Source organism: Octodon degus, unplaced genomic scaffold (genome assembly GCF_000260255.1).
Source record: "Octodon degus isolate 3935 unplaced genomic scaffold, OctDeg1.0 scaffold00008, whole genome shotgun sequence".
NCBI classification, from domain to species: domain Eukaryota; kingdom Metazoa; phylum Chordata; class Mammalia; order Rodentia; family Octodontidae; genus Octodon; species Octodon degus.
The window spans coordinates 2,759,988-2,772,230 of NW_004524584.1; the positions used below are offsets into that span (position 1 = coordinate 2,759,988).

The window sequence follows — 12,243 nt, forward strand, 5'->3', positions numbered from 1 at the left end:
TTTTTTTTTTTTTGTAGAGCCTCATTCAGTTGCTTCGTTGTTACTACTTCAGAGAGGTCAGGTGGGTGGCTTTTGGATTTTCCCACCTCATTGCCCATTGGGTTTGCCTTTGGTGAACTGGATATCTGGGGTTATATCTTGTTTAAGTATCTTCTCATTTTCTTTCTTTTTTTAGTTTAATTCCTGGGTTGATGCTTATAAATTACCTATGGTGGGCTGCTTTATTGTTAGTACTTAGAACCCTTAGGAAAAGACTACTTATGTTCCTGGTTTAGCTGGTTTTTGGGTTTTGAATCTGTTGGAAGATCCTATGCCTTCAATTTGTTAGGGTTGTGAAGTTGCTGCCTATTTGGTCCTGCTCCTGTTTTTTTGACACTGTGCCACAATATTTTCTGTGACTCTTAGTGTCAGTCTTGGAATACCAGGATGAATAACTGTATAGAATAGTTATATCACTTTTGGCTATAGTGGTATCATCAGCATTGACAATAGCATCAAACACAGCCTAGAAAATGACAAACTGAGCTATTAATTTTTTTACCTTTAACTGATGAACTAGATTTGCAGTTATATGATGAAATCTAAAACAAACCAGAAGGGCCAGCCAAATAACTCAGCGGATTAAAGCACCTGCATGCAGGCCCAGGGACCAGGGGTTCAATCCCTGGGCCTGCTGTGCTGGCCCCACCCCCACCCCTGGGGTACACTGAGCCAGCAATTGAGACCAGGCATGGTGGTGCACCTGTAATCCCAGTTCTTGGGAAGCTGTAAACAGGTGGATCATTATGAGTCCAATCTTGTAGTGAGACCCTGAACACCCTGTAGACTCTTCCCTAAAATACAAAAAATAAAAAAATAAAAAATAAACCAGAGCTGAGTGTTGTGGCACACACCTGTAATCCCAGCACTTGGGAGGCAGAAACAAGAGTCTTGTTGGGTGTTTGAGACCAACATGGGCTCCAAAGTAAGCTCAAGGGCGGCCTGAAGTACATAGAAAAATCCTGTCTCAAAAAGAAAAAAAGGGGGCCGGGGAGATGTCTCAGTGGAATAAGCACATCCCTGGCAAGAGCAAGGGCCTGAGTTCAATCCCTGGTTCTGCAAAAAAAAAAAAAAAAGGATAAAAAGAAAAAAAAAAAGTTTAAACTAAACCATTAAATTATATGCAATACACAAGTCCTTAATATATCAATTTTGTTCTTGGGGGTTAAAATTCAAAATAGGTTAAGGGAGAAAATAGAGAAATGGAGAAGAGGAAGAAATTAGAAGTAGGGATGGAGTACAAAGGAGAAATCATACTAACTTTGGCAAATTGGTGTACAAGACTGGAGGGAAAGAGAGAAGGGCAAGATAAGAACAGAACAACAACCATGAAGAGCTTGTTCATAAAAACAAGATCGCAATGAAAGAGAAAACAAAAACACAACAAAAAAATAGCACGATCACAACCACAACAAAAAACAAACAAGAGAGGGAGAGGGGAAAAAAAGAAGAAAGTGCACTTCCAGGTATATCTCTGCTGTCACTGGTAGATAATGGTGTGTGGAGACAGAGTCCCGATCCATGCTGATGTTTCCCAGCAAGCCAGCCATAGTTTTTTTTGCAAGGTAGTGGATGATCTCGGGGAGCCTGTACTTCTGGCTGGGACCAGACTCATTGGGCCTGTACCTATCAGCATGTCTTCCATAGGCCTGAGTCCAGCTAGGAGCTGCTAAATACAGCCAGCAGCCACTCTGAGTTCTGAGCTCATTCAGCCCCTCTTCAAGATGCCTCCTGGCCAACTGCCCTCTTGTATGGGACCCCTGAGCCCTCAGCGCTCACTGCCAACTAGTGCAGTCCCTCACACTTGCTGCTGTCCTGTGTTGCTGCATCTCTCCATTGAGGCCTATGCCAACAGTCACCCTGTGTCCACAAGTTTGAACCTCTCAAGCAAAAGGAGTCCCATCTTAGAAGGCACCACCAGTTACCTCCTTCTTTGTTGAAGTTTCTTCACTCTATAGGCTTTAATTCATGTTTCAGGTCCTTCCTCGGTCCAGGGTATACACTTTCTTCCTTGTCTTCATGTTGCTATTTTCTAGAGTCTGGATGGCAGCTCAGAGAGTCTTTCTTTTCTACCACCACTCCACCATCTTGGTGCCCCCCCCAAAAAAAAATATGTGTGAAAAATACAGACAATGCTATATTACATGTCTGTTTATCTACCATCATTTAGTTTTATGAAGTTTTGGTGTTTACCATTTTTAATTCTAATTTTTACAAAATAAAATTCATATTCATTGTTTGCCTGTCCTCTCATCCAATTGCTTTCATTTCCCCCATTCCTCTCTTTGCCAGTTACTCATCTCAATTTGATGTTTGTCATTCACTTGATTAGTTTGTATCATTAGCACACATATGACAGTGCTTTGTGTGTGTGTGTGTGTGTGTGTGTGTGTGTGTGTTTAGAACAGGGTCTACAGGGTCTTACTACACGGATTGGACTTGTAGTGATCCTCCTGTTTTCAGGCTTCTGAGCACTGGGATTACAGGCATGTGCCACCAAACTCAGTCTCAATTGCTGTGTCAGTGTGCTCTGGGGCTGGGGCTGACATGACATTGCAGGGACTTGAACCCCGGTTTCTATGTCTGCCCAAGCAGGCTCTTTAATCTGATGACAGCTTTAAGCAATGCATTATATAGCTGGTTTTAAACTTCGTATAAATGTATCTCATTTTATCTTTGGCATCTTGCTTTTGAAATCCATATTGATACATGTACTCATCAATATCTTCTTTAGAAGCAGTTACTAATTCTTTTACTGTGTTTTTTTCAGATTGGGTTTCCACCCTATGTTTCTGTAGTTGATTCTTTATTTCAGATGCTATGAGTTCAGAGAATTCTTTTATTTCAGAAAAGAATTCTGCTCTGAGTTTCTCTGTAACTTTCTGCTGTTGCTTATTTACTATCGACACTATTAATTTATACATTTGAGCTGAGCTAGTAGAAAAAAATGCCGCTCTGAGTTCCTCTATAACTTTCTACTGTTGCTTATTTACTATCAACGCTATTACTTCATACATTTGAGCTGAGCTAGTGTCCTCGGCACTTATTCTGTGTGGGCATTAGGTTTCCTCCATATGTTTCTGCATTTGATTCTGTACTGCAGATGCTATTAATTCAGGGATTTCTTTTTTCATTTCCAATCCGAGTTCCTCTATGCCTTTCTACTGTTGTTTCTTTATTTCAGAAGCTGTTGACTCATTGCTTTCAGCTGTGTGATTCCCAATTTGTTCTGTGTTAGTGTCCTCTGTACTTGTTATGGATGGGCTTGGGTTCTGAGATTGCATTTTGCTCCTTCTCGTTGTCACTTTGTGTAGCACTGTCTTCTGACCTTTGTTGTAGAGCTTTGGTGCAGTTATAACCTTAGCGCCTACTGAAATTCAGGTGCAGATCTACGAAGTTTGGATTTATCCAGCTGTGCCTGACTTGGGTCTGGCTGCTGTGCTCAGCTCCTGTGCGCAGCTCCTTCCTGCTGCTGCCCTTGGGAGTGATCCTGTTGTGCCCCTCTGGCAAGATGTTCTGCTCCTGGACTAGCTGGGTGGCTTTGTCCCTACTCTCTCTGCAGGGATTGCAGCTGTAGGGTTTCACCCCAGGCCTGTGTGCCAGGCCTGAGCTGAGTCTGGAGGGGACAAGGTGGAGTAGGGGGGAGAGGAAACTCTCCCACACACTCACCAGGCCTGGGCTGGGCGGGTGGGGTGGGGGTAAGTGCTGTGGAGTGGTGGTGGGAGGTTCCAAGGGGTGGAAGAGGGTCTCACCCACACCTTGCCTGGGCTTGGACCGGCAGGTCCTGCTGGTGCATGGTAGCTCTCCCATAGCTCTCCCACATACTCACTGGGGCCTGGGCAAGACTGGATCTGGAGGTCCTCAGAATGCGGCAGAAATTCTCACTGGGTGGGTGGGGTGGGGGTGCTGCGGAGTGGTGGGGCCGTCCAAGGGGGTGGAAGAGGGTCTCACCCACGCTGCGCCTGGGCTTGGACCGGCAGGTCCCACCAGCGCAGGGTAGACGGAACTCTCCCACACACTCACCGGGGCTCGGCTAGGACTGGATCTCAATACATGTACTCTAATGCCTTCATTTTTCACTAACATATCATTGGGTACATATAATGTGCTTCATTTCACTATATCTGAATGAAGTATTCCTATTTATTTATTTTGGTTTTTTGAAATAAAGTCTCTCTTTGTAGTTCAGGCTGGGTTTGAACTCATTTATGTAGCTCAGGCTGACCTTGAACCTGTGGAAGTCCTCCTGCCTCAGACTCCCAAGTGTTAGGATTACAGGTATGTGCCACCATACCTGGCTATATTCCTTTATTTTTAAAAGTAGAGGAAAAAGCTTAGGTTGTACTGATTTTACATATTCAATAGGCAGCTGAAACTTGCTTTTTTTTTTGGTACTGGGGATTGAACTCAGGACCTTGCACTTGCCAGGGAGACACTTAAGCCGCTGAGCTAGCTCCCCAGGTCTGCATTTTTAATGTAACTGACAAATAACAGGTCTGTCTCTTTCCTTTCTGATTTAAACTGTTGGCATGGATGAATTGGAACCACTCTTGGGAAGACAATTAGTAATGTAGCTTATTTCTCTTTAATTTAAGGTCATTTTGAATGTCCTCCTTATAATCCATCTACAATAAGGAGTATATATCATGTGAGAAATATTGAAGTCTATAAATTAAAACAGGTATGTAAAAAGTACATTGCAGCCAGCTTTAACAAACTTTAAAAGTAATCACATACTGATATGTAATCATGTAATGTTTTGATTATAGTGGTTTACTACTACTGAGAATAGCATTCAGCATTTCTAAAATTTGAATTTTGAATTGCTTTTAAAAGGCTCACAGATGAAGTTTTTAATTTTTTAATGGTTAAAAGTTTTATTTTTTAATGGTTTAGAATTAAAATATAAAACATTTCATGATTTCAAATATAGAATAAGGTTAAGGAATATATATTGAAATAAAGTGGTAGTTTATTTAAAATTAGTGATATTTTATTTCTTTATTAATATTATTGAGAAACAAATAGCAATGAGACAGTTTCAAGATAGGTTAGTAGGAATTAATACATTACATATTTTTGTCTTTGTAGTAGTTATTCAGAATACAAGATGCATGTCAGACATGATATCCTATCCAAATGCCATTAGTACAAATCTTTCCTTCTATTAAGAGAAAGTAGCTATGTATCTATTCTATTTTGTATATACAGATACAAAATAGTCCTTCATTTATACCCCCTCTTTTTGTTTAGTTTTATCAGAGATGGGTATTTCACTGCCATTTAAATATTGTAAGTGAGTGATATTAAACTATGAAAATAAGTAATGGGAAAGACGATAAAGGACACTGGAAAATTGTGAAGATGGTGTTGAAACACTGGCTTAATTGGAGAGTAGGAAAAGCTATGTTTTTGTTGTTTTAAGAATGTACTTCATTCACACTTGGTATTTTGTGTGACCTTCCCTCTCATCCTATGAGGTAGGTCTTACTCTGACTTCCTTACTGAAGGATAAGAAGCCAAGGCTCAGGCAAGTAGGTCACCTGCCCAAGGCTTTCCGTGTAGTTTAGGGCCAGTCCTCCCTCACTGCTATTTATTTGCATCATCTTACAGCCTCTGCAGGACATTTAAGGATGTTTACAAGCCTTTCTTTATTTAATGTTCATATAGTTCCCTTGGATGGTTTCCCTTTTACTTAACTAAATCTTACCAGTCCCTTAAGATCCAATTTATTTTTTATTTTTTAATTTTTAATTTTTCTTTGACAGTCTTTTCTTTTTTCCCCCATAATTTTATTGAGAAATAGCAATGAGACAGTTTCAAATCAAATTGGTAGGACAGTTCCAATAATTAACACATTGCATACTGTCTTCCTAGAGGTTGTTATACAAGATGTAGACGTGATATCCTATTTACAAACACTATTAGAACAAATCCCTCTATTCACTGAATTAAGAGAATGTAGCTGTATATCTATCCTAACTCTTGAATACACAGATACAAAATGGTCATTCATCTGTATCCCCTTTTTTTGTTTAGTTCCGTCATTTAAATATTATAGGTGTGTGAACTCAGCAAAATATTCCAAAATAGTCCAATAGTCCATAATAGTATTGGGTCTTCTGCTTGACTTTAAGATCCAATTTAGATACTACTTTCTAACCACAGCTTTTCTCATTTAGAGTTATCACCCATCTCTGACTTTATATTGCACCTGTTGTCCAATAGATTATTTAATGATTAGTCATGTCTGTCTTACATTTTTTATTATCTTGAATGGTTACTTAAGTTTCAATTTTCCTAGTATTTCCTTCAAATTACTTGAAAGTACTGCAGATTTGTATGGCATGTGTTTTGCGACCTCTCCATCAGGACGCTAGCCGCTTAAATCATGCATTACACAGAGTTTTTAGTGTGTCCTGTATGAATCCATTTTGTTGTTGTTTTCCTTTCTGTAGTTCTGGGGATTGAAACCTGGGTCTTGCACATATTAGGCAAGCACTTTTCTCAGTGAGCTATATCCATATCCAGCTAATATTGTATGTCAAATCTTTGAATTTACTGTATGATTGGTATTAAAGGTCTCATGAAATCTAGTGCCTCTGAATCTTCAAAGTAGTAATTTCTTTATCCATTCGAAAAGACTCGTGGTGATTATATAGTTTAGAAATCCAGCATTACAGACCTGCTGATTGGCATTCTAACCAAAGCATGTCTTTACTGTTCTGCCTGGCTACAGAAACTAGGATGATTTCTGAGGCAGAGAAAAAGCTGTCTCTTTGCCTACATGAATGAATAGCCTAATGTTTTCATAACTTATGTAAGTAGTGGGTCATTAGAATGATTTACACAGAAATCTAAGTATCTAAATGCATACGTAGTTGGTTCGTGGTAGAGGGAGGGAAGAGCTTTTAATATATTTTTAAGAATTTTTTTCCATCCTTTTTTTTGTTTGTAAAGCTCAAGCAGCCTATAGATATATTTTTATCTCATGATTGGCCAAGAAGCATATATCATTATGGAAATAAGAAACAACTTCTTAAGACCAAATCTTTTTTCCGACATGAAGTGGAAAATAATACATTGGGAAGTCCTGCGGCCTCAGAACTTTTAGACCACCTAAAACCTACTTACTGGTTTTCTGCACACCTTCATGTGAAATTTGCAGCCTTGATGCAGCACCAGGTAAAAAACTATTTTTTCCATCAACAAGTACTAAACACGTATGAACTAGGCACTGTTGGCATGGTTGTAAATTTAGAGGAAGAAGAAAGGAACCTACTTCTTGTGATTAACTCAGTACCCAGTGTGGGGAAGAGACAAATAAGCAATTACAGAACATATAAATTTGATAACAAAATGCTAAGATGTGTCAGAGCAACTATGTCACACTTTGGTCAGATGGGGAAGGGGGAGAGATGAGGAGTTTGGAGAGTTTTCAGAAGAATTGATGGCTGAGTGAGCTTTGAAGTGCCATGAAGAAATAGCTTCTTGGGCCAGGGAGATGGCTCAGTGGAATAAGCACTTCCCTGGCAAGCGCAAGGGCCTGAGTTCAATCCCTGGTTCCGCAAAAAAAAAAAAAAAAAAGGAAGTAGATTCTAAGGGTATTTTAATAAGAGGGACCAACTGATGCAGAGGCTGAAGCTCAAGAGCTGAGAGCATGATGTATATGCGGAACTGCAGGCAATTTTTGTGGCTGGGGATGTAGCTCAATGCAAGGGTGTTTGGTTTGATCCTCAGTACTACAAAAAAAGAAAGAAAATGCCAGGTTAACAAAATTAGGGATTTTTTTCTTGAAATCTTCTATAGAATTTCTGAGTTTTGTTTCTTTGTTTCTGGTTTTTTTTTTTTTTTTGTTGTTGTTGTTGTTGTTGCTGTTCCCAGTACTGGGGATCGAACCCAGTGCCTTCATCCCAGCTATCTGTCTGTCTGTCTATCCATCCATCCATCCATCCATCCATCCATCCATCCATCCATCGTGTCTTATCTATCTCCTTAAATTTTAAGAAAGGGTCTCACTGGGTTATACAGGGTGGTCTTCAAGTTTTTATTCTCTTGCCTTAGCTTCCCAGAGTGCTGGGATTACAGGCATGCACTGCCAGGCCCAGCTTCTGAGACACAATGCATTATGGGCACTGCCTTTTTCAAGAGTGAAATGTGATGTGTAGTGCTTGTTCCCCAAAGTTAGTTGACCAGGTACTTTTCCACATTAGAGGTATACTTTTAACATTTTCCCTCAGTTTTGTCTGAAAATATTCTAATGTCCTTATTGTAGAATTATTCTTTTCCCTCCCTAATTTTACAGGAAGAAGGGCAGAGGTTATTCCTTTCTTTTGGCCTGTGCTACTCAGTGATCACACTCATCTTAAGTCCAAGTCACTTGTTTCTGTCAGTCACATTTTCCACATAGCATACTCTTGTCTGCCTCTTAGGGCTTATGGCGTGCTGAGATTTTTATTGAAGCATCTGAAGAAGCATTACAACTTCCCCCCCAGTCCTTTTTCTGTTGTCAGTCTTAGGGCATGTGTCTCTGCAATAGTGATGTGTTTCTTCCTCCTTTTTTTTTTTTGATTCCTCTATCTCTGTCTTTGCCAGTGTTCTGTTCCTACCACTTCACCAGTCTCTGTGCCTTCCACCTTCCTCAGCACTTCACCAGGACAGCATTGACACTTGGCCTTCAGTAGGATGTAGTATAGCTTGTTTTTTTTTAAGGATTTAATTTTTTTAAATTTTATTTATTTGTGTGTGTGTGTGTGGCCAGCTCAGCCCACCAGGGGGTGGGGCTGGCTGGCATGTGGTGCTAGGGGATTGAACTGCCGTCCCTTTGCTTTGCTAAGCTTGTTCTAAGTAAGTGCTTTAGACCACTGAGCCATCTCACCAGCCCCAGTATAGCTTGTTTGCTTGTCTTTTTTCTCCTGTTTTCAGTGAGTCACTCCTTTGGCAGTGCTGAGTGAATGTAGGGCGTCGTGCATGTTAAGCAAATGCTCTATTCCTAGTGCCAGTGGGTTACTTTAGTAATGCTTTTAGTATAATCTTTGTGTTTGTTATTGCTTCCTCATATTTCTTTTTGTTGCTTCATTTAAAAAATAGCTTTAGTAGATTATAATATACCATAAAATAAATGTGTTTTATATGTATAGTTCAGTGATTTTTATTAGAATTTCAAAGTTGTGTGTATATTCCATAATCTAGCATTAGAACATATCTGTTATCCCAGAAGAGCCTTTGTACCTGTTTATAGTTAGAGCTTTTTCCCCACCCATAGCCCTAGACAACCACTGATTTGCATCTCTGGATTTGTTGGTTTAGACTAGCTCTTGTATGGAATGATACAGTGTTTCACATCTGTTTTTTTAAAATTTCCTAGTTTTAAACATTTATATTGTAGCATAATCTGTATTTCATTCCTTTTTAGTGCCCATTAGTAACAGTCATTTCTTTGACACATAGTATTTCTTTTCTATGTCTCAACTACCTACAATCCTTAACTTCTTACAAATCATGATTTATATTGTCTAGGCTGTGGAAGAAGGACAGACAGCCAAAGCAACCAAATTTTTAGCCTTGGACAAATGCTTACCACATAGAGACTTTCTTCAGGTAAAAAGAAAAGGAAATAATTTTGCAATATAGTTTTACTTTTCCAATGATTTAAAAAGCATTTTAAATTTTCCTTTGAGAATTTATTTATGCTGTTTGTGATATATGTATTCTCAGAATTTTTTTTGAATATTTGTTACATTAATGCATTTAAAGTTAAATTGCTGACTTAAACTTATTTAATTGAGTTTAAATTCTTTTAAAATTTTACTGTTATATTAAAATTCTCAGGCTCGTGGAAATATATGTGCAACCTGAAATTATTGGTTTCTTCACATAGGTTTTAGATATAGAACATGACCCTAGTGCTCCTGATTACTTGGAATATGATCTTGAGTGGCTGACTATTCTCAGGGCTACTAATGATCTTATTAATGTGACTGGGAACCAGTGGAATATGCCTGAAAATAATGGTCTGCATACAAGGTAAGTCTGATCTCTGTAGAACTTGCTTTCTCTGGTACATGTACAATTTTGTCTCTCATCTTCCTTTTTTTTTTTTTTTTTTTTGTATTTTAGGGAATGGTCTACAGGGTGTTCAGGGTCTCACTACTAGATTGTACTCATAGTGATCCACCTGTTTACAACCTCCCAAGAGCTGGGATTACAGGCATGCGCCACCACACCCAGTCTATGTCTCCCATCTTTCGTGTTCTGTTTTGGTGTTCTTAAGGACTTGGCCTGCAGAAAGGAGGAGGGACCAGATGTGTTTTCTTTAGTTTTGTACCAGAGATGAAATTCAGGGCCTTGTGCTTGCCAGTCAGGCACTTATACTGTGGAGCTGTCTCCCAGCCTGGAGGAGGGACCAGATGGATCATGTTTCTTGGGATTTCTGCTCTGAGAAAACCTCTTACGAAGTCCTTGCCCAATTATGTGGCACATCCAGTCAGGCAAAGCAGTTGCCCAGAATCTACAGTTGGGGATGACTGGGGCACTGGCTAGCAATAGTGTATGACCCTAGCAGGCAATGGCTGTGAAGGCTCAATTTTGTTTTTATTCAGGGGTTATTGTTTAATAAGTGTCAGAACAATTCAAGTTTGATCATTTATTACAGTTAAAAAAAACTTCAAGTTTTCTATCCAGTGGAGGGAGAAATGGACTGTTGAACATAACTCAAATAAGTTTGTAAATAAATAAAGGTACAAAAATTATAATATGGGGCTGGGAAGATGGCTCAGTGGAGTAAGCACTTCCCTGGCAAGCACAAGGGCCTGAGTTCAATCCCTGGTTCCACCAAAAAAAAAATTATAATATGATGATGATTTGGTTCACACATTAAAATAATGATACTTGCTTTGAGATAAGAGTTAAAGATTTTTTCCCCTAAGAGTTGTTTTTTATTTCTAGGTGGTTCTTTGCTAAAGTAACTATGATTTTACTGTGGCATTTTGATACATGCTTCCTTTTTTATTCTTGCACTTGGAGTGTGTAATTGGTTCTATCATTTATTCTTGAGGCTAATAAAATGTAAAAATCAATTGTTTTGACTTTTATAGGTGGGACTATAGTGCAACAGAAGAAGCTATGAAGGAAGTATTGAAAAAATTGAATAACGATCTTAGAGTTCCAAGTAACTTTAGTGTAACTGCTGCTTGTTATGATCCTTGCAAGCCTCATACACAGGTACAGCTGATTCATAGGATCCATCCTCAGACTACTGAATTTTGTGCTCAACTTGGCATCACAGACATTAATATCAGGCTTCAGAAGGCCAAGCAAGAACATAATTTGTGTGGTGAACATGAGGAGCAGAATGATGTGGAGAGTAACGACTCTGGAGAAGAGCAAAGTGAATATAACACAGATACTTCTGCCTTGTCCTCTATTAATCCAGATGAAATCATGTTAGACGAAGAAGAGGAAGCTGAAGATAACGTACACAGTGATGTGAACACACCATCGGTAGAAGCTTCTTCCCATCAAACTTCTGACTTTTCTACAAGCTTTTCTGATGTCAGGATCTTGCCAGGTTCCATGATTGTATCTTCTGATGATGTATCGGGTTCACCATCTGGTAGCGAGGAGAAGGCAGATGAGGCTGTGGAGTTGGGGGATGGAAAGGACTTAACTGAAGTGGCATCGAAGAGGCTGAGCGAAGAGCATGAACCTGAGCAGAGAAAGAAGATTAAGAGGAGGAATCAAGCCATCTATGCCTCAGTAGCTGATGATGATAGTGATGAGACATAAGCCAGTTTATGTGTCCTGGTCTTACATGTAGATGATTTTTGAGACCCTATTTTTAGAGTTAGATTTTTGATTCAAGATTTAAATTTGTAATAATGAAGTGGCAAGAGCATTTTAGTTAGATATTGACTTTGTCGTAGAGCTTTTGTATGTTTCAAGTATAAACATTAAAATTTTATATATTTACTTCATGGCTACTTTTCTTTGAAGACGTTCACTTCCAATTTTTCAGCACTTATTGCACATGTACTTTGTACTGAGCACTTTTCTCCAAAATGGGACTATAAAGATGAATAAAACAGGGATTTTTGTCTTTAAGGAATTACTGTAAATGTTTTGATGTATAAAGTATAGCATAATTATATTTTGTTTTACAAAGTTGCATCATTATTGTGTGTATATATATTATATATGTATATG

General features: G+C 39.0%; 1 protein-coding gene across 3 annotated transcripts in view; it reads left to right on the top strand.

Annotated features, from left to right (window-relative positions):
• The window catches only part of Dbr1 (debranching RNA lariats 1), a 20,490-nt gene extending 8,269 nt beyond the window's left edge, over positions 1-12,221 (top strand). For 2 of the 3 annotated variants that reach the window (XM_023707019.1, XM_004625208.2), the window contains 5 exons: positions 4,635-4,720; positions 7,000-7,224; positions 9,559-9,639; positions 9,920-10,065; positions 11,136-12,221. In XM_023707019.1, the coding sequence (XP_023562787.1) occupies positions 4,635-4,720; positions 7,000-7,224; positions 9,559-9,639; positions 9,920-10,065; positions 11,136-11,826 (1,229 nt within the window). In that variant the 3' untranslated portion in view covers positions 11,827-12,221. The remainder of the gene's footprint in view (positions 1-4,634; positions 4,721-6,999; positions 7,225-9,558; positions 9,640-9,919; positions 10,066-11,135) is intronic. The other variant, XM_023707023.1, reaches the window with a different exon arrangement.
• Positions 12,222-12,243: the final 22 nt, after the last annotated feature.